The sequence below is a fragment of the Diaporthe batatas genome (genome assembly GCF_019321695.1).
Source record: "Diaporthe batatas strain CRI 302-4 chromosome Unknown Contig00010, whole genome shotgun sequence".
Taxonomy (NCBI): Eukaryota; Fungi; Ascomycota; class Sordariomycetes; order Diaporthales; family Diaporthaceae; genus Diaporthe; species Diaporthe batatas.
The window spans coordinates 227,903-252,321 of NW_025408557.1; the positions used below are offsets into that span (position 1 = coordinate 227,903).

Consider the following 24,419-nt stretch of genomic DNA (forward strand, 5'->3'; position numbering starts at 1 on the left):
CCCCCCCCCCCCCCCGGCACCAAATAAAAAACCTGATGGCTGACTGACATTCAACAAAACATTAGGGGAATTAGCATATTGATGCCAGGTATGACAATACGAGTTTTAGGCTGTGTCTTATTTCTCAGTTGCATCATAAGGACCCGGAAGTCGGCCCCGTGGTCTCTGCCATGACATGATTCGAGGAGCAGCCGGTTTTGACAACGGGCATAGGGTGGCTGGGATGTCTGGACCAACCAACACGATGGAGCAGGGTGAGGGCGCGTGGGACTAAAATAGGGCAGACGGGGATCAGGCGGTCCCCGGCCTGGTCTGATCAGGATAAGAAGTGGGAGACACCCCCCTCCAATTTCCTGGACAGTCCTTTTCTCTCACATCGTTCACGTTCGTATTCTCCATTTCAGTCAGTCAGTCAGTCATCATCGAGAGAGACCTGCGACCTCACATAGAGACCTCGGAGCTCCTTTAACCACCCCTCGTTGGAATCATCTGCCTCGCCTCCAGACAAGATGCCCGAAGTCAGCGCACCACAGCAGCAGCAGCCCATGGAGCTCGCCCCCGCCGACTCCGGTGTTGTTACTCAGCAGCCTGTAAGCGCCATCTTCCTCTTGGTCTCTACTCCCCGTTGCTATTTATGGTCGCTAACCTGAGGATTCCACAGGAGGCACAGGAACAGATGAACACCGACATGAGCCTTCGTGGTGGTTGCGGCGAGTCGATGACCTGCTGCGGCATGACTGAAAGCTGCGGATGCTGTTAAGCGGGCCTGCTGTTCCGTCGTGGTGATTTTACTGTTTGGATATTTGTGAGGGACGGACATCAATAGCCTCTGATGGCGGTGATTGATTGAGATGTGAGAAGGCGGGCCTGTGACGTCGATGCCGTCCCATGTCGGCATATCTACAGCTCTTCTTTGGGTATAACTTGGCAGTGTATGTGCGATAGATTGTTTTTCAATGCGACGACCGAGCGGCGTCCAAATTCCCCAGACTATCACATACTAGTAGATCTGATCTCCTTCTGCATGTCGACCGACTGTTTGATCGTCAGGTGTAGTCTGCACCACGCGAAGACGAGGAAAACAGACAGACAGACATCACCCAAGCAAGGTGAGCGGGGGCCAGCGGGAGTAGGAAGCCGCCCGAGCCAAGCTCAAACGGCCCACGCTGGGGTGGCTTGGCAGGGCTGCCAGAAAGCTTAACTCCCTAGCGCGGCACATGACGTCAGGAGCGGGCGGCCCCAGTTGCCCATCGAGCGAATGACAATGGTGGATCTGGAGGCCACTCCGCCCGCGTTCCCGGTTTGGGACAGCTCCAGACCGTGCCACCCAATGCTTGCTATATACGAGGAATAAATTGGTTCTAGCAGGCCGAGAGGCACAGTGGCATACGTCTATAGTCGTGGGATTAGTTCACGGACCTCACCTGGGCACTCTACTGTCTGCTATTTAGCTACAGCATGAACAATGAACAACCGGGGCAGTTCTCACTGGTCAGGATCCTGTGAGGCCCCGTCCCTTGTGACGCAACCTCCTTTAATGTCGCTTCTGCAAGGCCCTCATGTAGAATCACATCGGTGGGAAGAGCTCTCATGGAGGACATTCGTATCACGCACATCTACCTACACTATGTGGACACCCTGGTAACCGAGCCACACCGGCTCCGCAATGAGATCTAGACGTGTGAAAATGCTTAAGGTACAGTGATGCCATCATAATATCTTATGTTATAATGGTTATTGTCAACTTTCACGCGTTGTGAAATACACTCGGCCCGGAATGACCCACCCGGAAAGTGGAAGCTTGCTTCACAGCCATATCACTCTAGGCTCACGAGAATCCGGTGCTATCAATGCTGAAAAGGTTCATCAGGACGAATAGGCATGGTATGGATCTGTAGCTTGGCAATATTAATCATTTCATGATGATGGTAATCTGGAAGGAACTCTTGAGAGCTGATGTAGGCTCAGAAAACGCTACGGGACCAGTCAACACGGCTGGTACTTACTATTCGGCACAGGTCATAATGAACACAAAGAAGCCCGATACCGCCAAGCAGCAGAGACAAGCCATTTATTCAGCCCCGTTGCTATTTTTAGGAGATATGACAATAGGCTATGGCCACCACATTCTTGTATTTGAGGGAAATCACTGCTGGCCAATCAAGTCAAAATCCTTTGTATACAAATCTTTTACTGACTTTCACTAGGAGCCTGTTCTCCATCCTTTGAGCCTGAACAATTACTTTGCTGAAAGTATTTCCCTATCAGCTACTACAAATACCAAAACCACCGCACTACAACAAATTCAAAAAACAAGTACGCAAACTTTGAAAGTATGCAACTAAACATCCACTCAACACTCCTCGTCCTGGCGACGTTTCTCGTTCCCGCCATCCTCGCCAGATGCCCGGTATGCTTCGACAACACTGTGCGAGGGTGCGACGGCCTGGGCCCGGACTCGCTCTATTATACCTGTTACAAGTCGAACATCAATGCCATGATGGTCAGTACTTTTACCTGCGACGGTGGGTGCAGGTATATAATGGGTGAGCCCCGCTGTAACAACGGTAAGTTCAAGGACGACGTGATTGCCCTCCCCGTGGATCCAACATGCCCGTGGGGTCTGAGGGACGGCAAGGCTCCGTCTCAGTTCAGGGCATAAGAGGGCGTGGTCAAGATCTCGAGCTTCAGGGGTCTAGTCTTTTATTACATGGTCTCTGATGGCACCTGGGGTCAGGTCTTTCAACTACTGCAGACCACTTGAGCACGGCTGCTCATCGGTCGGCCAACTAAATTCCAAGCATTTAAATTTCGTTACCTGCTCCGCTTCTATTCCGCATACATCCGGGGACATACATGGCGCCTTCATACGGTGGTAAACGCTCAAGACCCAGCGTTTAAAAAAAAATACAGTGTCGTAGACTTTGAAAGATGAGAAGGACTGGGAATATTGGTTTCGCAAGGTAGTTAGTTATTCATAGTACTTCCATCAATATTCCTGTCCCTGTATACAATGCGGTGAACTTTCACTGAACGTGACTAGGAGCTCCCGCCCATTGATGGCACAGCATCGGGTTTGGTTCATACCTAGGTAGGTATGTGAGGCATGGCAGACCGTAGCACTTGCTGTACACTGACTTGCTTCGTATCCACAGCCTAGCGAAGCGAACCGGCGAGACGGGTCTCACGGGAATAAAAAAGGTGTACTCGGATCAGTGGTTGCAGTATGTCGCTGAAAAAAATGGCGAAGAACGGACGTGGTCATAATCGCCATGGTCATTACGGCCTGGCTACTGCACCCGGTATGTTCAAATCTAAAGAAACCGGCGGGGGTGCAAGAAGTCTGTATGTTCTCCCGTTCTCCAGACAAGTCTTCCTGAAAATCGCATCCAGATTCTTCATCCACACCTCTGCTGCCAGAACCATTAGCCGAGCAGACATCCCGGCCTTCTCGAGCGCTAAGGTGCGCATGGGGAAAAGAGAAGGTCCTAGATACCCGGGCTCAGTGAAAGTCTGATATTATCATGGTCAATGTTTTCCATGACCTTGTTGGATTGGTCTGGCTCTAATCCCGAAGTTTCCTCTTATGTCTGGGTTTGCGTCGTCATCACTGTTGCATTCACCCTTCTGACCATCGGACTGTGGTGGTACTTTGTCAAAGGCTGGCTAGAAGAAGATTTATCATGCTGCTACAATATTCCATCATGTATGAGTTGGATGTATCGTTGGCTCCTTCGGGTTCCCACCGGTTCATTAAGGGACCCCTGCAGCCGTGTACCTAGGTACGTACCAGCCCCGCTAGCGCAGGAGCGGGAACTTCCAGGCTGGGGCGTCCAGCCACCGCAGCAGACTCGTAGACCTCGACCAGCTGTCGCCAGCTGTGCCATCATTGACCTCTTAATCCAGCTCTCCCGGGGTCTCCATCTTCGCAACCTCAACCATGCAGAAGCGTGCCGTCAACCGGGTCACCAAACCGAACACCTTCCGCCGACCCAACCGCAGGCTCGACGAGGACCAACTGGCCGCCCACTTCGAGGGCTCCGAAGAGGAAAACGCCCTTTATCGCGCCGCCGCCGCGGTCGCGAACGCAGAGGGCCAGGATGTCGTCGACACAGGCGAGGCCGTGATGGACGAGGACGAGGTGGGCAATGCATTCAAGAACGACCAGGCGCAGCACGACGATGTCAACCTGCAGGGCGGCGAAGGCGACGGCGACGTCCTCCACCACCAGCAACAACAACATCATCATCATCATCAACAAGGCGACGCGCTGGACCACGAGATGCCCATGGCGCCCATGAGCGCAGAGCCACACCACCAGCAGGCGCACCACGTCGGCCACCAGAACCTCGACGACATCCTCAGCCACGCAAGCATGACCTACGCGCAGGCCGCCGCCGCCGCCGCCGACCTGCAACCCCCGCCGCCGCCGCAACCCAACGTCGGCAGCGCCGCCACGATATCCGCGCCGCAGCCCCTCGTCGCCGCGACCGACTTCCAGCCCACGCCCTCGACAAGCCACAACAACACGACGCAGACCTCCTCGGGGGGCGGGGCCCAGCAACAGCAGCAGCAGCAGCAGCAGCAACAACAAGAACAGCAGGACCCGCCCCAGCCGCCGCCCAAGACCACGGAGCAGATGGCCGAGGAGTCCGGGTACGCGGGGTTCAAGGTCGACAGTGCGTTCGCCAAGCGCATGTCGCGCGACCCCGGCCAGCGCCTGGCCGAGCAGCGGCGGCAGGGCCAGGACCTCAACCTCGTGCGCCGCAGCAACGTCGAGGCCCTCTTTGCCCAGATCGCCGGGTCCGAGGCCGCCAACCCCTGTGCCCACTGCCGCAAGGGCCAAGGCCCCTGGACCGTGTGCGTCGTCTACAGCGGCCAGATGATGGGGAGCTGCGCAAACTGCTGGTTCAACGCCTCCGGCTCGAGGTGTTCCTTTCATGGTGAGTCCCTGCCTGGCTCTTCTAACTACCCTTCTATCCTACATGCTTACCCACCCTTCCACCACAGAGAAGTCACAACCTCCCCTCCCGGGCGCGCACCACCCCTACGCCACACTCCCAGTAGCGATGCCCGTCCTCGGCCAGGAGCAAGCAATAGGCGTGGGGCCGGGCGGGGTGGTGGGACCCGGCGGCGGCGGCGGCGGCGCACCAGCCGGCGGGCAGCAGCACATGGTGGGCTCCCCGGCGCAGTTGCAGGCCGCGCAGCTGTGGCAGGCGCCCGCGGCGGTCTTCTCGCACGACAGCGGCGTCAAGCACACGGTGCAGAACGCGCTCGTGCAGGTGCGCCAGGCGGACCGGTACACGCGGGCGCTGATCGAGGTCGAGGTCGCGGCCAAGCAGCTCGCGCTCAAGATCGTGCACGCCGAGGAGCTGGCCGCCAGCCTGGGCGTGGGCGTGGGCGCCGAGGGCGACGAGGAGGACCACCACCACCAGCAGCAGCAGCAGCATGACCAGCAGCATGCCGTTGACGAGGACGAGGAGGCGCGTCACGGCGGGAGCGGGTATGAGTCGCCCGCGCCGGGCGGGAACGGCATGCCCGAGGACGGGGAGCCGTAGCTGCCCGGATAAGCTCCTCCGGGCCGGGACATCACGCTCCCCTTCATAGGTGCATATTCTGGCTTCGAGCTATATATTCTCTGAGGGGTATCCCCAGCAGCAGAGAGTTTCTCCGTGTGACGAGATTTCTTCGTGTGACGAGAGGTGACTTGGCCAGCAGGCAGGATACTTAGGTAGGCAGGCCATGAGTTGGCTAGTTGGTCCTCATTAGAAGAGACACCAAGAACAGAATTCAAATCATGATACCTACTACGCACGCGAGCAGAAACAACCTAGTGCCCTTGGGCTGGCAAGGCTGTCCGTCACATTCCAGGCAAGCTGTATGTCGTATGCAAGTAATAATACAGACAGACAAACCAGGCGCGGGCCAAGAACCCGCCACAACATGAAACAGCGAAACAACGCATGGCATGAACACAGCACGCAACACACTCACGTCAGCTGATCTGCTGGCCCTTCCCATTCCTGCCAAACCCCCCTCCCCCCCCGGGAATCCATCCCATCTTTGGGAGTGGAGATCGCCAGCGCCAGTGTCGCACGAGCACAAACAGTATCAGCCCCACGCGGGCCCATGGCCTGCCGAAAGGAGGGTTAGAATATTCCTCAGCCTTTCACCTGTTTTCCTCTCTCCCCTCTTTTTCTCCCCCTTCTGGGCCAAGTGCCCTTTTCCCCGGGGTCGCAGGTTGTTGGGTTGAGGGCTGGCAGGCGGCGGGGCGAGAAGAAGAAGAGACGACACAAGTCACACAGACACAGCCACCACCATCACCGACCCGCTTCGTTTGTGGTCGTGTTCAGACGAGCGGGCGGCCGGTTGCGCCTTGGGGACTGGCATGTGCAATCTGAAGTATGTTGCCCTAGGTGAAGCCTCACGCAAAGAAAACAAAACAACAGACTTGGGCCCGTCTCCCCCAGGTGGTAACTCTCAAACACATCTAAATCACGCGGTTTGTCGCCTAGTGAGAAAATGAAATCCCCGACTGATTGGTTTGGCAGCGGGAACCAGAACGGGTAACGAGGAAGTAAAAAAAACAAAAAGAGAGAGAGCCAAGATCATCACCCGTGATCACCGGCGTGACAGCGGCAGCAACTCGAACCCGACATGACAGTGACCATGACAATGACATATATGCCCAGGCACGCCGTGATAATAACGTCAAAATGGAACCCCTCCCAGCCTGGAACACAACAAAAAAAAGGTGGTGCGCCGCAACCGCACGCAGCGCGCCGCAATGATCGTCCACTCGCATGCTGCCGCACACACACACACACACACACACATATACCCCAGACCAATTGAATATAACGCATGTGCGCGTGTGAGTGTGTAACTACAGAATGAACGCATACCAGCCCAGCAATGCAGAGAACCCCCCTCCCCCCCAACACCAAACCAACCAGGGATGATACCTGCACCCCGGCGGCGAGCTGCGACCGGCCGCACGCCAACATGGGAGGGGAGGCACCTGGTCCGAAGTTTCAGTGCGGCCGTAGGCCGCTCGGGGCCAGTCACACGTCCTCGGGCGGGCGGGCGGGCGCCCTGTATACTTAGATTTTAACGCATGCATTCTGTGCATGCATGTTCGGGCGTGCGTGCATCTCTCTCTCTCTCTCTGTGTGTGTGTGTGTGTGAGTCGGCGCGCAAAGTTCAGATCCAGAGGGACAGCCGCAAAAAGGCTATCCTGCCTTGCCTGGCCTTGCCCCCCACCAGATCTTGCATAGTTGGGGCTGCTGGTCGCATGTAGAATGCGGGACTGACTCTGGCAAACTCTCCTGCGCAAGGCCGGATCAATCAGCTTGTGAGAGGAGTGCTGGTTGATAAGTGTGGTGGTCAGCGCCAGCCGGCAATTGATGGGGCCAGCGAGAGGGAACCATAGAATAGGTAAAGGGTATTGTAAAATATTGGCTTTCAGTAAATAGAGCTCGATGCTATAGACAAATCCAACATCCGGGCATTGTTGATGTCGAGCCGCCGTATCCGAAAACCTGTCGAGATCTGTTGCCGCTCGTCTCCCTCGGTGTGGGCCCTTGTCGCGAAACATGTCCCACCACTCCGTCGCCTGGGGTCGTCTTCGCGCGCCTCCCCTCGGTGCCTTGCGCCCGGGAAGCACTTGGTAAAAACACAAAAAAATACAAAAAGACCACAACGTTGACAGACTTCATAATTAAACAGAATATTGAACACCGCCCAGTAGTTTCAGATGCATATCCTTCTTTTTGCCCCCATCTCTGTTCAACGCGCCAGCCACTCCCTGCTCTGCAACCTTTTTGCAGACGTGGTCGTAGTCGCAGTCGCAGTCGCAGTCGCGTGATCTCGCAGGACATGATGCCGATATATTCGACGTAGCGGGGTGGCTTGGAGAGTCCAGATGGGCGATATCAAGGACCGGAGTAAGACATAACCTGTACCGCCCCCTTCTCAGGGAAACACGCGGGGAGTTCCGTGAGGCGATCCAGGTTTTCGTTCGTAAGGAAGAAATCGTTCGATTATAACGTGGTAGGGGTATCCGAATAAGAGCGTTTTGGACTAGATCAGACCGCAGAGACGCAGGTTCTCCTGGATGATGATGTCTACAGCGTTGTTAGTACGGTGTACGGCAGGCGACAAGCTTGCAACAGGCGTTAGACTTACCGTTGACGGCGGCCATGACGAATCGGATCTGTGTTGTATCTGTCGCACATGTGAAATGTGTGTAGATCTGCTTGGTCTCGTGCTGGTTGAGGCTGACGAATCGGTTCAGGATGTAGTCGCAAGCCGCTGCGTAGTCGTCACCGCCCTCGTAGTCGGGGAAGTAGTTCTTCATTGGGCTGACAGGCAGCTTCTCCTTGAATCGATCGATCTTGTTGAGGAACAGGATTATCGAGGTCTTGATGAACCACCTGGAGTTGCAGATCGAGTCGAACAGGGTCAGAGCCTCCTGCATACGGTTGACGGTCTCATCTTCGAACAGAAGCTGGTCGTACTCGGAAATGGCGACGAGGAACAGGATTGTGGTGACGTTCTCGAAGCAGTGGATCCACTTCTTACGCTCAGACCGTTGTCCACCGACGTCGAACATCCGGTAGGTGAGGTCGCCGATGATGAAGGTCGTCTCGGTAATACCCGTGGTCTTGACACGAGACCGTAGCACATCCTGGTCGTTGGGCATGTAGTCGGGAGCAGCGATACGAGCAATGTTGTCGAAGTAGCTGCGGGCTTGTTAGTTGACACGCGCGACAGGTGGGCAAGCAAAATGGCCAACTCACTATCTGGCAGAGTCGTTGAGCTGGTACTCTCTCGAGCGCTTGAAGCACTCTTGGACACCACGGTCTTTCCACAGCGCCTCGATGGCGTTTCCAACCTCGGGAGGGAGGACGTCGCCCTCGATCTGGGCGGGCTGCATGAAGATGGTCTGGACGTGGTACTCCATCCTTTGGTCCTCCAGGGGCAGCTCCAGTGACTCCATGGCTTCCAAAATGACGCGCATGGACTGGACTGTGTTGCTGAAGATGATTTCCTTGAAGGACTCTCGTTCGTCGCGGGAGTAGCCACCCTCGTGGATGAGCTTCATTTGCTTCAGGATGGTCGACTTTCCGGATTCACCAGCACCTGTCAAGCTTGTTAGCGATGAACGGCGACAGCAATCGCACGCGCTATCGAGGCCTCAAGCAGCGAAAGGCATCGAGTTGTAGCGTGGGAGGAGGGGACTCAGTCCGAAAACATACCCAGAAGTAGCATCTTGATCTCATTTCGTTGTTGCATCCGGTCGCGCTTCAGCTGGTTCTCGATCTCCTCGTTCCGGGCCTTGCCCTCCTTCTCTTCCGTGCTCATTCCGCAACCCATTGTGATTGATCGAAGTCGCTTCGCTCCGATGCAGTATTAATGGCTATTGGTGTGATTTAATAAGGGCGTCAAGTTCGATGGGGATCTGAAGCCAAGGGATTAGTGTCGAGTCGAGCGACGTTGTTTCGATGGTTGGTTGATTGATAGACTAGACAGCGACTGCTGACAGTCTCGAGGGGCGGTGCTGCAGCGGAGGCCAACACGGGAGGAACGGGTTTGCTTGACTGGGTATTTGGCCGCAGCTGACGTGATGAAACCGGAGCAATATAGTCGAGGTAAGGGATGAAGCAGCGTGGCAGTTGATGGCGACAGCGTAGAGGAGCAAGATGGGATGAGGTTGTTTGTGATGGGGGTTGTGATGGGTAATGAAGATGGTGGAAGGGCAGGGCGAGGCGAGGCGAGGCGAGACGAGGCACGGCACGGCGAGAAAAGTCAAGGGGGCTGGCTGGCTGGCTGGCTGGCTGGGAGGACGAACGTACCGTACAGAAGGCGATCGGTCGAGCCGGTGCGATGCGATGCGGATGCGATGCAAGGCAGTTGGATGTTTGAGTCCTGTTTTGACGGCCTCAATTCGACGCCAGGACGACCTGAAGGAAAGGATGAGGAGAAGGAAAGACAGTCAGGACTCGAAGGAGTTATTGGGGGGCACAGGCGATATGCAGAAAAGAAGGTTCGCCAGGATTGAGATCCAATGGAAAGATTGGACTACGACGGGAAGAGAGGTGTGGTAAGTAAGGTAAGGGTAAGCGTGGTGAAGGCAAATAACGAGGCCGGGAGTTATGGGGGACGAGGTCCAAGTCGACAGACGAGCGGACAGGAGACGAAAGGGGAGGGGGAGAGAGAGGGACTAGAGGGTAAGAGGGCAGAGCAGAACCAGGAACAGGCCTATGGGAGCAGACTGCTTGGGCGAGGGTTGATGAATGGGAACGGATTGGGATGGGGGATGGGTGATGGATGGGCCCGGATGGGACGATTGTCTCTGGGGTGAGGGGGGCAAGGCAGATTATTCACTTGCATCCAAGCAGCCCAGGCCCGGCACAACCAGGGCTGCTCTGCCACTACCAGAAGGGGAGCCCAGGCCAGGCCAGAGCCAGCGCCAGAGAGGGCCAGAGCCTGAACCAGAGCCAGAGCCAGGGCCCAGAGCCAGAGCCAGCCAGAACAGGTGTCGGAGACGGCAGAGAACGGTTGAACGGTGGTGCTCCCAAATGGCGCTAATATAAGGGTGTCCACCGTTGAACTGGAGCTGCAGGGTACTATGCAGGTACCGTTGCGAGCACTGGCGGGTGGGGAGCTACAACCGACCCTAACTGACCTCTTACGGGCCGACTGGGTGACTGGGTGACTGCCACCAGATGCAGCCAAGTTGACGGAAACGCTGGATGCGCACTTGCAAGGGGCAGAACAAAAGAAGGGAAGAAAGAAGGACAGAAAGAAGAACACCAAGAACCAGAACTGGTTGACAATGAGGCAATTGGGTAGCCGATCAATCAATAGAGCCCAGATGGGGATGCAATGCAATGCGATGCACTGTAGCGGAGCGCAGTGGTAGAATGGAACGGAACGGAAGAGCAGGTGTTTACGGTGTTTGGGGTGCACGCCCTGACGCCCTGACACGGTAGGACTGCACATTAGCCAGTTGTCCGAGCTCTCAGGCTGGCAGGCTGGGCAGGCGGAAGGAGAGACTGCGGTTCGGTTCGGCAGGTCGACTATCAGCAAGCTGCACCTCGTCTGCTCGTCCTGCATCTACGGTTGGTGGTCTCTGTGCAGTCACGCTTGTGTGTAATGTCGACGATTTTCTGCTTCTTCCCACTTCAAATCCCGCCCCGGCTACTTTTTTTTCCTCCCCCCCCCCCTCGAGGAACCACTGAGGGTCACCTGCAGTGACCACTGACCATTCCCACTTTGGTTGCAGCACAGAAGTGGGTACACAGCAAACCGAGCCAGAGCAACCTTGGGAAGAAGCTGAAGCCTGTGCCAGTAGCAGCAGCTCGGGGCCTGGGCTAGCCTCCTTGGGGCAGTGGTGGGCCAAAGGCAGACCGTCAGGACCGTATGGTACGGCCGATGCTATCTCAGGGGACTCGTTTTAGCAAGCCCGGCCAACACCCACTCGTGCCACTCACTCGCACACCCACACAGCCTGGCAGCCAGCAACCCACCACCCACGCGTGCGACACCCACAAAGCTCACCTCCCGACTCCTCTGCTCTGGCGACAAAGGAAAGGGGACCCATCAGTGATCTTCGGTCAATCTATCCACCCTCACCATGGATATATCCACGGCAATGACAGGCCAGCCTGCCAACCTGCCAGCCTGCCAGCCTGCCAGCCACGCATCTTCGGGATCCCTCCAACGCCCGTCACACGCCTGTCTCTGCCGTCCCTGCAGCCAACCGGGTGCAGCAACTCGGCCCCCCTTTGATGAGCCTGCCTCTCTGCTTCTGGGCCTGCAGCCTTTGCTTTGTCAGTGCTGTCTCGGCCCAAGACATCGGAGGCTGGGTGTCTGGCCTCTGGCGAGCCTGTCATCAAGGCCGTGCTACCCTTCAATCGACCCTATCGCGGGGGCATCCTGGCTGGGCAGGGTGGTCACATAAGTCCCCGTGCTAGTGAGATCAGAGCTGACTGTGTCTCTATACTCGGAGCTGAGACCTGCTTGGCGCCGCATTATTCATCATGTCCTCCTCCTCCACTCCAACCTCTCTCTCGCCTTGTGCTTGGGTCGGAATCAACACACAGACACACAGATTTGACAGACAGACATATCACATTTACGCCCAGCACGAGTGGCAACAAGATACCACAGTAATCAAGGAGGAGCCACTCCCGACTATCACTTGCAGGCGCCGGCCAGCTCGTCATGTCGAAAAGTGGGATGCTCATCTCTGCGCCCTCGGCCCCGTCGGCGAATGGCAGCGCTGTGAGCATATTCGGTACTTCAGACCCCAAACCTCGCCTGGCGCAATTTCACCGCAGCGTGTTCCCCTCAAGCCCCACCTGGCCACTCCACACACCCTGGTCGCCTGCTCGGATACCCCCTCCCGGTCAGTGCGGGAAGGGTCTGCCTCAAGAGACAGCCAGGCACAGCCAGGCACAGCACCTGAGCACCTGTAAGCACGCACACGAGAAGTCTGTCGGCTGTCTGGTGGTTGGTTGGTTGGTCGGTCGGTCCATGGACTAAAAGTACGGATGCTGTCCGCACCCACATCCGTTCCTTCTCAATGGCGCCCGCGGCCGCTCTGCTCTGTGGGCGGCAACTCGCCAGCAAGTACAAAAAAACTATTCCAGGCACCGGCAATACCGAGTGGTTGGAATAAGGAGGGCATTCCGCGCAATGCTCATCGCACGCCCGACGCCGCTCCCGTGCCCGAGCGGTCCAGGCCAGCCACGGCCCATCCGTCGGCGCACCGAAAGACTCAGATTGCACAACGGCAAAGTGATCTCGTCCTCAACTCCAGCTCAAATGTCCCATAGCCCATAGCGGCCCCAGAACGAAGCTTGCGTCTTTTGACATGACTGAAGCGGGTGGCGGCATTGGCCCGTGGGCCTCGCCCGGAGATGAAGAATTTACCCAAGCGGAGATTTCAATCCCTAAGCGGAAAACTCTCGCTCTCCCGCCCACAGCGCTACACCCAGCGGCCGCAGGGTCAAGCGTGCGTGCGTGTGTGTGTGTATACCCCGTACCTAGGTAGGCATGCGGGCGGTGGGAACTGCCAGCCGCGTCATGGCTGGCCTCCCCGTGGCCTCCACCACCACCACATCAACACTATGCTCTACTGCTTATTAGATTACACCCCAGCCCGCACAGGAGCCGCCATCTATTTCGGGACATCTTTGGACTTCCTGGTGATGATGAGCATCGTCGCCCTCCATCTTTTCTTCTCGAAGGCCGGTCCGCGCCGTGGCCGCCTCCTCCACCCTTCCCTGTCAGCGAGCCGTTGCGGAGACTGGGTCAAGGCCCCACCCGACCTCTTTTGGGCAGGTGTTCCTGCAGAGGGAGGGGCTGGCGTTTATTACCACTTTAATTTTCCGCACCTGCGAGATCGTCGGCTTGGGGACGCTACCGGTCGCGCGTTCGCCGGCTGGCTGGTAGCGGGCGGCCGACGTCCATAACAATAACCGCAATGTTAGTAATAATAGCAAGAGTAACTGCCACCGCATGCGTCTTGAGGATCCTGAAACCCCTTCAGGATCTCAGTCCTCGCCTTCATGTTTCGAACCCCTCGGGTATAGCAGCGCAACAAAGACAATCGTCCGCCTGGCAGCCCTGGGTCCTCGCCGAGCAGCATGTCCAACATGGCGCCATCAACCAGGTTACCACCTTAGCGGAACCCCCTGTACTATATCAAAATCAGCCCCCTGATGGTTACTATGAGTACTACGCCGGACACAGATTTGTTCGTCGACAATTTCAGGACGAGGTCGCCCAAGAAATGAGGAAGAGTCTGTGCTCGTATGGAGAGTCATCGGCTCGAGAGCCGCCTCCCTCGTCCTTCAACATTGACAGACTGACAAGCAGCAAGGCTGTTGTGACCCCCGTGGCATTCATTATTCAGACTTGCACCAATTGTGGGCTGACCCCGGGGATGCGAGCCCGAATCTCGCAACACGGGACCCCAGAAAGTAACGGTCAGACGGGAGGGAAGGGATCGCCCAGGACCCGTCGCCCAAGCACAATTCTCAGCCTGAGCTAAACTGCCCGCCCACAGATAGCCTTGCGGCCCTGGCAGGCCCTGGCAGACCCTGGTCAAATTCCTCTGCAGTGTCGCCAGGCCGCTAGACAGGCAGGCATTTGGCGACAATTGATATTTCCACCTCGCTTCTGATATGGATGCATCACCAAGGGCTTAGGGGCTGAGGGGCTGTGGCGCATCAGACCTATCGATTGCGTTGAAACACATGGCAACAAGGGGCCTTTATCCCACAGGCCCTCTTCGGCGATATATCACAACCTATTTAGATCGGCCCTGCCTGACAGATGCTGGCTGTTTTCAGCCTTTCCCGCTCGCTCGGGAGTTGGGTCTGCACGGCAAACAGCAATGGCGCCGCCAGCCCAGCCCAACCCAGCCAAATCGATACCGTCAGTACGGAGTAGACCAAAATCCATGCAGCCAGTCAGGAGTTCAAGTCGGCTGCTTCCTCGCTTGGCTTTGCCTCGCCTTGTCATGCCTCTTCCTCATCCCCTGCCCGCTCCCCAGTTTTTCCGAAACTGTTTTGGCTGCCGTCGTGAAGAAAGACTCGGCCCGCCCAGGGACAAGCATGGTTGTTGGTCTCTCACCCGGCCTGCCGGCGGACTGGCGGTGCGCCGTTTCGTTCTAGAAACCCTCATGGAAGCCTCTGTGACAAAGCAGCCCCCCTTTCTTCATGCATGTTCACCGCAAGCAGGCGCAGGTTTTGCCCCCCTCCGTCTGGTGCTACTGCAGGTTCCGGGATGCTCGAGTTTTGAGAAATCGGGTCCAGGTTGCATAGCGCCGAGGGGTAGAGGGCGACTTGCAGATTGTAATCTGGGAGCGCGGCATCGCTTCTCTGGCACGGGGATGCGATGCGGAGGCTTTTTCTCTCTGTGGAGGGCCTGTCTGCGGGCATGCATACCGCAGCGGGCTCTTGACCCGATATTCTCTCCGTTCGGTCGTTTTGGACGCCGCTCGCCGAGTCAGAGCCGTGCCGGTAGTTAAGATGGGATGATCCGATCTGTGCTGCAGCTGCAGCGGCAGAGCGGTAGGTTTAGGATCTGGTCGATCCAACTTGGCGAGAGCCGGAACATCGATCCCAAAAAGGTTCACCTGTAGCCCACCATCCATCTGGCTACCGACAGACACGTCTGCTTGGACTGCACAAGAATGTCTCGGGCGGCATTCTGCTCGAGCTGAGCGGGTAGCGGAATGCTGCTCATCGTATACCTAGTCTCACCGACTGTGGCCGGGTTGTTATTGGCGTCGAGTCGCGCGCCCCTGACCAAGAGCGCCAATTGACCAACCATGAGTGGACGAGCTTGTTGGCCCACGCTTCTGGGTCCGTCCTTGGGTGGCCTCAATCTAACAGGCCCCGAGGCCAGCTTCCAAGATTCCGGGCTTGAACATTACAGCACGCACATAGCTTCTCGGGCCCGCTGCATGCTCAATTCGCTCGTTAAACCCTCTGTCCGTCGTCAATATGGCTGAATCAATTCCTATGCACTCGCGGAGCCCGTCGACGCGTCTGGGAGGACGCGGTAAGTCGACTCATGCATGGACCCCGGACCCAGAGACATCGCGAATGATGTCACTGTGAATCTTGCTGACCTGGAGCCCGCACTGAAACAACAGCCTACGCCCATCATAATGACAACGACGACACGGAGACGGAATACGACCGTCTCCGTGACCTGGCCCGGGCCGAGGCGTCGAAGAGGAACTCGTGCTTCGACCGGGTACGCCGCCGTCCACGCCGCCCTGACTGGCGCTTAATTCCCCTGTTGAATCGAGACTGACTGGCTGACCGGCTGGCAGGCCCACCAAGCCTATGAGAACGGCGACGGCGCCGGGGCGAAGCAGCTGAGCAACGAGGGCAAGGCCCACGCGGCCAAGATGGAGCAGTACAACAAGCAGGCGTCCGAGTACATCTTCCGCGCCAACAACTCGGTCGAGAAGGTCCCCGACGACACGATCGACCTGCACGGGCAGTTCGTGGAGGAGGCCGAGGACATCCTGGAGGCGCGGATCCGCGACGCGCAGGCGCGCAACCAGACGCACCTGCACGTCATCGTGGGCAAGGGCAACCACTCGGTCGGCCACGTGCAGAAGCTGAAGCCGCGCGTCGAGCACCTGTGCCAGGAGCTGGGCCTGCAGTACCGCACCGAGGAGAACGAGGGCCGCATATACGTGAACCTCCAGGGCCACGAGATCCCGCACATGCCCCCGCCGCCCTCCAACTACCACGGCGGCGGGTACGGCAACAGCGGCGCCCATTACGGCGGCGGGCACGGCAAGCAGCACCACGGCCAGCCGGTGCACGGCCAGTCGCACCCCAGGCCCCCGGCCAACAGCGGGCAGGGCCAGGAGCAGCAGCAGCAGGAGGAGGACGGCACGGAGAAGCTCAAGAGGAAGGTCATCGAGAAGCTCACCAAGAAGCTCGGCGACTGCTGTGTTGTTATGTAATGTGTCGGGCGCAGTTTCTCTTCTACTGTATGTGCTTCGATATTTACGGCGACGACTATTTAGACGCAGACGCTTTCAAGGTCAGGAATAATAGATGTCACATTGCCCACCTGTACTACCGATACCAGGTCGGCGCTACCCTTGCCTGGGTTCAAGCTATCTGGATCGCGACTTCCACCCTAGGATGTGCTGGTTCCTGCTAGGTGGGCGGCGGACGTGTTCTCGTCACTTACTACCCGGCTTAGACAAACACACCACACTCACGCACAGCCTTCCCGACTCACAGGCTGAAGTACGTCACCCATACATAAATCGAAATACCTTACTCACAGCCCTGTCTACCTCGCTCGCGACACAACTCTTGCTGTACACTATATACTGTTCCTGAAACCATGGGGCCATCGTCCTAAGAATCCAGAGCAAGAGAATACCGATATGCCTACACCCTTCGCGCGGCCCCCGAGACGTGATAACACCAGCCTCACCCGCCAGCACCGACCTCGCGGACTCCGCCGGCCCGTCAAGTCCTCCCCTGTGTGGGACATCTGCGTGTACTACTGGTACCAGCCCACGACCACCACAGACAACAACAACAACAGTACACCGATAGCATCATGGAACAACCCATGGTAGATACACCACCACCACCGCCACCACCGCCCGCAGCCACCCGCGTCCTCCCCTACATATTCCACAAGAGCACGCACGAGCCAAGCCGCGCCGAGCTCACGGTCCTCGCCCTGGGCATCGTCATCGTCGTGGTCCAGCTGTGCCGGGTGGTCTTGCGGCTGCGGCGCGAGGGCGCGTTCGTGGCCGCAACACAGCCGCCGGAGGAAGAGGAAGCGAGAGAGAAAGAGAAGGAGGAGCCGCGCAAGGTCGCCATCGTCCTGCCGGTCGAGCCGGCCCGCGCTGCTTCAGCTTCGGCAGCCACACCCACGCCACCACGCGGTGATGATGTCCTCGGCGGCTTCGCGGTGCTCACTTCAACCGGCGGCGGCGGCGGCGGCGGCGGTGGCGGTGGCGGGCCTACCCTCCGCTTCCGCCTCAACCACCGCAGGGGCAGCTGGGGCGGCGGGGCAGCTGGGCATGTGGGCGACGCCCGTGGCCCCGAGGGCCGGCGCGGGTCTGCGGGACAACCTCTGGGGAACCTGCCGGAGGGCGACGACGACAGTGGCGACGCGGAGGGCGAAGAGCCGGATGCGCAGGTGTCGCTGGGGAACTTGTGCATGGGCACAGGCCCGGATCCAGAGCCAGAGACCGAGACCGCCCACGACGCACTCGCCTCCCTCGCGGACGTGGGCGTGGGCAGCTTGGGCCCGGACCCGGCGACGCCCACCATGCTGCCGCTGTCTATCGAGTATGCACGTGAGGACAATGACATGGGCGGCGGCGACGAGCTGAGGGAGATCGATAAGCCACGCTCGCCGCGGTCGCCGCGCATGCTCGCTGCCGATCAGGCTGCCATTATGGATGCTCTTCTCCACGCGGGGGACCTAGACCTGGACCAGGGGGTAGACTGGGAGGCGGACGCGCCGTCGCCGCCGGCGGTTGGAGCCGAGGTGGACGTGCCGTCGCTGGCTCTTGGGTTTGAGGACCCCCTTGGGGTGAACAGGCTGGCGGGGCGCTCTGAGAAGGACGGGCAGGGGCGTGAGGCGGTTGAGCTTGGAGAGCTGCGGGATATGTGAGAATGCGACTGGATGCTCTTTTGAGCTGTCTCCGAGGTGTGTTTTTTTTCTTTTTCTTTTTTCCTTCTTCGAAACTGGATTACCTAGATTTGCAGCTGCTCTGTCACAGCATGGATTTCCAAAAATTGACTGGATTATCCCCTCTCCCTGAGAGATGGTTGTCAAAGCTGGTGGTTCACGATCTTGATACCTCGTCATCACATCGGCCCACACGGGTCATGTTGGATCACGGCACATGGTCCCCATCACCCAATGGCCCCGAGAGAGCCCTGCTGAGTGTCAATGATTCTATTCATACCAATTACAAACCGTCTGTCTATACAAAAGCACCACCTCCGAACCGTGCTCGCGCCAATCCGGAAAGGTGCCTCCTCGCCCCGTCTGCCGTCTCCTCGTCACCCCTTTTTCACACCCGGGCCCGGCGGGGGCCCAGCCAGCTCAGCACTGTTTGTTGTACAGATCTCGCGCCTTTCCGTATATCAGGACCGATGGTAACTGTTTCTTTTGCATTGTGACAGCGTGGAGCCGACCGACGGCGTGTGCGTACGTGCGTGCGTCTCTGTGTGAAGCATGTGAACCTCGTCGTCGCCGTCGCCCGCCCGCCCGCAGCACCCAAGATTCATCCACCCATGCCCCAGCTTTGATTTTATCTTATGCCTGCTTCCTGATCTCGCGCGCGGCCTGCTTGAGGCTGTAGTTGCACTCCTCGTAGGCCCGGCCGGCGCCGAAGCCCGCGCCGACGATGGCGGGCCACGCCCTCCTCTTGAACAGCAGCACTGAGAAGACGACGCCGAAGCCGAGGCCGAGGGAGGACTTGATCAGGAGGTTGGAGAGGCAGCGGTCCCACTGTTTGTTGGGGGTTGCCGGTCCCGGCGCGCGTCAGTCTTGTTCTTGTTGTCCCCATGCCGCGGTGCACTTGCTTGCTTACCTTCTCGTTCAGGAGGGCCTCGCTGACGGGCCGCGAGACGGTGCTCGGGGGAGGTGGAGGGACGGAGGTCTCTGCCATTGTGACTTGTGGTTTCTGTGTTTGAGAGCCTGTCAATCAATCGCCTGTCGCTGCGGAGCTTTCGCGGATGGGCTCACCTCGCACTGGGGTTGTGGGCTGAGCGCGTTCTCCTCGGCCTGGATATGACGTTGTGGTCTGTGGTTTCTCTCTGTCTGTCTCTCGCTCGCTTCTGCGCTGCGCTTCCGGCTTGTTTTCGAGAGTCGTCAATTGACATGGCAGGGGCAGGGGCCAAGCTTGCCGAGCTAGCCAGGGTTAGCGGCTTATCGACGCCGCCTGCTACATTTGGGGGCATCTGCTTATCGCTATCGGCCTGGCAGAACTTCCAGAATTTCGGGAGCAAAGGTTTCTGGGTCTCGACTCTCGAGTCAACCCTGAACACCACCCGGGAACTCGTGAGGCCCGGCCCAAGTAAGATGGCGGCCGAAACAGGGAAAAGCCCACAGGTGAGACTGAGACAGCTTTCTCCCAGACCGGCTCGTGGAGAGGAACAAGTCCAGAACTGACAAGACCATCCCTGCAGTCGGCCGACGACCTCCTCAGAGCTACGAGAATCCTGGACCAGACCGGCCCAGAGTCTCTCCCCGACACCCTCAAGAATCTGTGGCGCCTACTCTCGAGCTCACCAGTCACCTCTCCAGTCGGTGCCTTCCATGCCCCGTCAGAGCTCATCCTGCGATGGATCCTCAAGAACATGAACGGCAAGTCTGCCGAGGCAGAGCAGTTCCGCCGATATCCTATGGCCTGGGTCGTCATGGCCTGCGTCTTGACCAGGATGCCTCTCTTTGCTCTTTCAACGTCACTCATCGACCGGCGATTCATTTCCATCCTCCAGCAAACCCTCAAGGAAATATCAGACCCGCACGATCAGGACGGCGCGTCCTCCGACGTGGACATGGCGGACGGCACAACTTCTCCCAAGGCGGATTCGAAAAAGAGAAAACGGTCTCCCGAGCTGCAATTTGACCTCTTGATGCTTCGGAAGCCACTTGGCTGCTTGCAGACGGCGGACTGTCTGTTCGGTGCCCTTGAGAAACTCCTGGCCAGGCTCAAGGACGTCCCGGTGGATGCACCCTCCAACGTCCGCATGGGGGCTGAGCACCTCAAGGCCATGTTCTATATTCCAGCCAAGGAAGCTGTTGAGATCATCCGGCCGATGCTGTCAATCTGTGGCAACGCCCTGAACGAGCAAGATTCAGAGACATCTGAAACCCGACCTAAATGGACCACTGTCCTCAGCGACCTGTGGGACCTTCATCCTAAAACCGCCAGCGATGCTGCTGATGTGGCCGTTTCTCTTTACCCCATCGGCTTCATCATCCTAGCCAAGATGGACCGTTCCAAAGACCTGGTCGTCAGTGCTCGCGTCAAGGCCAGCTGGACAAAGTCTCTGCGACGATTCTTTGTGAAGAACATGATCCTACCTGCAAGGGCTGCCTTCCTGCACAGAAAAGACGTGGCCATAATACAAGAAGCTGTGAATATGACCAGCTCTCTGCCCACAGCTTCATACCCTGTGTTGTTCAGCCTCGCCGTCTCACCTACAGGGGTAACCGATGATGCTAGTGGGCGGAAGGACTACCAGGACTGGTCTCAAAAGGTATTCGAGATCATCGAGGAGTCCATGCGCACTGCGGAACCTACCAGGCGAAACGAGGCAATGAAGGTCGTGCTCGGTACAGCCCTACAGAACAAGGCCAGCATCTCCCTGGACAGCTTGCGCGAGGTCTGCAGGCAATATACGTCCGAAAGTGGGGCAGTTGATCTGAGCCTCGTTCCCAGGGTGGCGGATATTGACGTTGATGCTTTTCTGATCTCGTCCGAGGGACAGTCTTTACTCGACGATGTCCTCGCGCAGATCACAATTTTGTGTGACGCAGAATTGAACGCCTCTAACGAGACTGACCTGGTCAAGTTTGTCGTGTCGCTCGCAGAAGGCTCTGCCAAGGCACGCAATCTTCCGTGGTTCATAAGGAAGTGGACAGAGGTTCTGTCGGAAAGTCTGGCCAAAGATGATGATTTCACCATTGTAAAGGGAATTTGGACCAGCGAGCAGGTCGTTGAGGCCGTTGCAAATCTCCTGCAACCGTCCATCAACACGTCTCAATTAGCCACTCTGATCGAGTGGCTGGAGAGCAGTGGGGGCTCCCGGAAGAATGGGTCTCTTCTTGTCGTCCTCGATGCGATGACCAAAGGCCTGATCGATGAAGAATACGTCGACAGCGTGGGAACTCGGCTGTTCGATCTTGCTTGCAAGGTTAAGCTGAAGCATCTCGACGGTGTTACGAAGGCGCGGTGGTGGCGTATTGTTGAGAGAACGGTCTCGCAATCGGAGCTAGGGGTCGTTGTCACTCTCTGGCACAAGATCGAGTCGGACCTGAAGAAAGCACTGAAGAAGGAGGATCTGGCAGACCCTGCGGCAATCGCAGCTTTCCGCTGCTGTACCGCATTCTGGCTGGCAAACTACCCCAAGGGTCCCCTTGAGTCCGAGACTTCGGCCATGGCCTGGACCTTCGTGAAGAGGCTGCAGAAGGGTGAACAGAAAGCCGCAGAAGCAGACGACACCAGGTTAGCTTTCTACGACGTACGCCGGCTGGTCGATCTCGCCGCCTCCTCGGACTTTAGTGGTGACTTCCTTGCGGGGTTGCTTGCATGCTTGGACAAGGCGGATCCTTCAAACCACTCAGTGCAGTCCTTGTTGTTGAACGAAGCCAGTCTGGGCAACTACAAGTACCTCAATGCCCTCGTGAGCCATGCCATCGGCACGCTCGCACGAGAAGAGGCCGACAAGTCGAAGCGTACCAAGCGACAGGTGGACGCGGCTATTCACATCTTGCTTGATCTGCCACCGGGAACGCTCAGTCGTGAACAGCGGGAGAAGATTCTGCCATCGCTGTTGCGTTTAGTCGACTTCCAAGAGGGCACGGATGTGGAAACGACAACCAGTCTCTTGAGTTTGATGATCAAAGTCATGAAACGGCCGACATACTACGAAGGCATGAATTTCGCCGACCTGGTTACTTTGGGGCAGAACATTGAGACTGGCATCACATCCAAAGAGCCGCACGTTCTATCTGCCGACAATGCTTACAAGTTATTGAAACTCTTTGAGGCTTTGGCATCAATCACGCTGAAGCAGATGACCTCCTCTTGGGAGGAAAGAGATCGAGTCTATCTGTCGGAAGTTTCCCGCATCGTGTTAGGCTGGCCTGCGAAGGCCGCCGACGATGAGGCACATCGGTATATCCTACTCAGAGCCCTCGTCAGCGCCCTGCAAAACTCAAAGGTCAAGCAGCAGGCCAAGGCTGTGGTTGATCCAGCTCAGTTGACGGAGAAACTGTCCTCAATGCTCTCGGATGCCCTAGTCTCTAGTGACCTACACGGTCTCTACGAGAAGACAACCGGAGCAAACATTGTAATTATAGTAGGGAAGAAACCACCCCTTTCGCCAAGTTTCAGCTACGTCCTGATCGAGCAGCTTGATATCCTCGACCCGATTGCTGTCCGGGCAAGCCTCCTGCCGTCCAAGGAAAAGCTCGAGCACGTGAGCGACGAACTTTGCAGCAGGGGCTTCAGATCCGGATGGCGGCTTAAGGAGTTGCTCTTCAAGACATTCGGCGGACACGCCAAGGACCCTCTACACACGTCTGACGATGTTGCGGTTTGGAGGCCACATGCGGACCGTTCGGTGCCACGCCCGCTACTCGCCAGTCAAAACGACATTACCCGGTACGTCGATGTTGTGCTGATGCACATGGATGAAGAGGCAAGAGCCAGCTACGCAGGGACGATCAGTCAGAAGCTACGCGAGGGCCATGGGATCAGTGGACATATCATCGCCATCCACCGGCTTCTGCAGGCCGAGAGCAGTGAGTGACACCCTTTTGAATTCTTTGAAATTTGGCTAAAACGAAGCAGAATCCTCGCTTGGACTCTTTGCTGGCCTCATAGAGTGGAAGACAGTCCAATATCAACTCGCACGACGACTGCCCAAGTCAAAAAACTGGGCCGAGTTTTCAGTCATCGCCAAGACCGCAGAAATGGTCCTCGAGAAGAAGCCAATGAAGCAAGACAATATTGAATTCACGTTGGAAACCGTTTCCACAATCTGCACGGGCGGGCCAACGATGTTGGACGAAGCTCACGCATCCGAGAAAGCCTACCCATGGCTCTGCGGCCTCGTCGAGGTCATCATCAAGCGACACCGCCACCGACTCGAAGGACACTTCCACCTCCTCACCGCAGCCCTCCAGGCCCTCCTCCGCCTTCTCATCATCCCATGGCCAACCACCTCCACCACCTCCACTACCCCCACCACCCCGTCTTCCCTCCCCAAAACCACCAGCACATCCTCCCCACCCGACCAGGAAGCCCAGGCCGCACGCTTCTCCCGCCTCCTAACCCTCATCTGCGAACCAAGCGTCGCCTCCGTGACGCGGGGCCAGAACCCGGGGGCGCTGGACTCGGCGCCCGAGGCGGCCAAGAAGTCGGCCGCCCACCACATGCCCCTGGTGCTGGCGGGCTACATCAAGCTGCAGCTCGAGCGGCCCGTGCAGCCCCGCGTGCGCGCGGCCCTCGACACGGGCCTGTACTCGGTGCTGGACATCACGCCGCCCGAGGGCAGGCGGGCCGTCAACGAGGCGCTCGACGCGAGCGGGCGGGCCATCTTCCGGGAGATGTACAAGCAGTACGTCAGGTTTGGGAAGTGGAATGGGGTCTAGAGGGGGGATGTGAGAGGGGGGAGAGAGCTCTCCACTCCCGGTGTGCCCAGGGAAGGGAGGAGGCGTTTCGTTCCTCCTGGCGCGGAAGACTCTGGCAGCGGTGTCTCCTGCCCAGCACTGGGTCCGCCATGCTTTGCGCGCGCGCGCGCTCAATAGTTCCATGATATCCAAATACAGTTCTGTATCTACGCACGCAGTCTCCTGCAAATCGAACATGTCTCCATTGTGACACAGTCCGGCCAAAGTGAATCATCCCTTCCCGAGTCCTCGGAGCACTCCGACGACCGTTTGGCCCCCCCCCCTCCTCCCATCGTTCCGTCTGTGTGATCGGCCCCTAGACGGAAGCAGCGGCTGCGGCGACGGACCAGTAATACACACATACCGCTTGACTTCAAGAACACCACCCTCGCCCTGCCCAAAGCCTGGGACCCAATAGACATTCGCCCTACGGAGCGGGATGGATCCGGAACCACCGCCAGCCAAGGCAAGCCTCACGAGCATGG

The 24,419-nt window shown here is 57.8% G+C and overlaps 6 protein-coding genes across 6 annotated transcripts; 5 read left to right on the forward strand and 1 right to left on the reverse strand.

Annotated features, from left to right (window-relative positions):
• KVR01_008702 (uncharacterized protein) lies at positions 1 to 989 on the forward strand. Its single transcript, XM_044793247.1, has 2 exons — positions 1 to 590; positions 662 to 989. The coding sequence occupies exons 1-2, from the start codon at positions 510 to 512 to the stop codon at positions 758 to 760; spliced, it is 180 nt and encodes a 59-aa protein (XP_044642469.1). The 5' UTR covers positions 1 to 509; the 3' UTR covers positions 761 to 989.
• Positions 990 to 3,888: 2,899 nt separating this feature from the next.
• KVR01_008794 (uncharacterized protein) lies at positions 3,889 to 7,458 on the forward strand. The gene is made up of 2 exons (XM_044790155.1): positions 3,889 to 4,943; positions 5,011 to 7,458. The coding sequence occupies exons 1-2, from the start codon at positions 3,941 to 3,943 to the stop codon at positions 5,556 to 5,558; spliced, it is 1,551 nt and encodes a 516-aa protein (XP_044642561.1). The 5' UTR covers positions 3,889 to 3,940; the 3' UTR covers positions 5,559 to 7,458.
• Positions 7,436 to 10,746, reverse strand: KVR01_008593 (guanine nucleotide-binding protein subunit alpha). The gene is made up of 5 exons (XM_044786697.1): positions 9,858 to 10,746; positions 9,261 to 9,463; positions 8,802 to 9,144; positions 8,188 to 8,744; positions 7,436 to 8,126 (listed from the first exon to the last, which is right to left on the reverse strand). Exons 2-5 carry the CDS (start codon positions 9,376 to 9,378, stop codon positions 8,083 to 8,085), a joined length of 1,062 nt encoding a protein of 353 aa, XP_044642360.1. The 5' UTR covers positions 9,379 to 9,463; positions 9,858 to 10,746; the 3' UTR covers positions 7,436 to 8,082.
• A 4,778-nt stretch (positions 10,747 to 15,524) lies between these two features.
• KVR01_008870 (uncharacterized protein) lies at positions 15,525 to 16,507 on the forward strand (the record flags this gene model as incomplete). Its single annotated transcript, XM_044792002.1, has 3 exons — positions 15,525 to 15,582; positions 15,677 to 15,780; positions 15,860 to 16,507. The coding sequence occupies 3 exons, from the start codon at positions 15,525 to 15,527 to the stop codon at positions 16,505 to 16,507; spliced, it is 810 nt and encodes a 269-aa protein (XP_044642637.1).
• A 435-nt stretch (positions 16,508 to 16,942) lies between these two features.
• On the forward strand, positions 16,943 to 18,192 carry KVR01_008603 (uncharacterized protein; the record flags this gene model as incomplete). The annotated part of the gene is made up of 2 exons (XM_044792184.1): positions 16,943 to 17,105; positions 17,174 to 18,192. 2 exons carry the CDS (start codon positions 16,943 to 16,945, stop codon positions 18,190 to 18,192), a joined length of 1,182 nt encoding a protein of 393 aa, XP_044642370.1.
• Positions 18,193 to 19,425: 1,233 nt separating this feature from the next.
• On the forward strand, positions 19,426 to 24,218 carry KVR01_008373 (uncharacterized protein). The gene is made up of 3 exons (XM_044785710.1): positions 19,426 to 19,641; positions 19,719 to 23,064; positions 23,114 to 24,218. The coding sequence occupies exons 1-3, from the start codon at positions 19,612 to 19,614 to the stop codon at positions 23,914 to 23,916; spliced, it is 4,179 nt and encodes a 1,392-aa protein (XP_044642140.1). The 5' UTR covers positions 19,426 to 19,611; the 3' UTR covers positions 23,917 to 24,218.
• Positions 24,219 to 24,419: the final 201 nt, after the last annotated feature.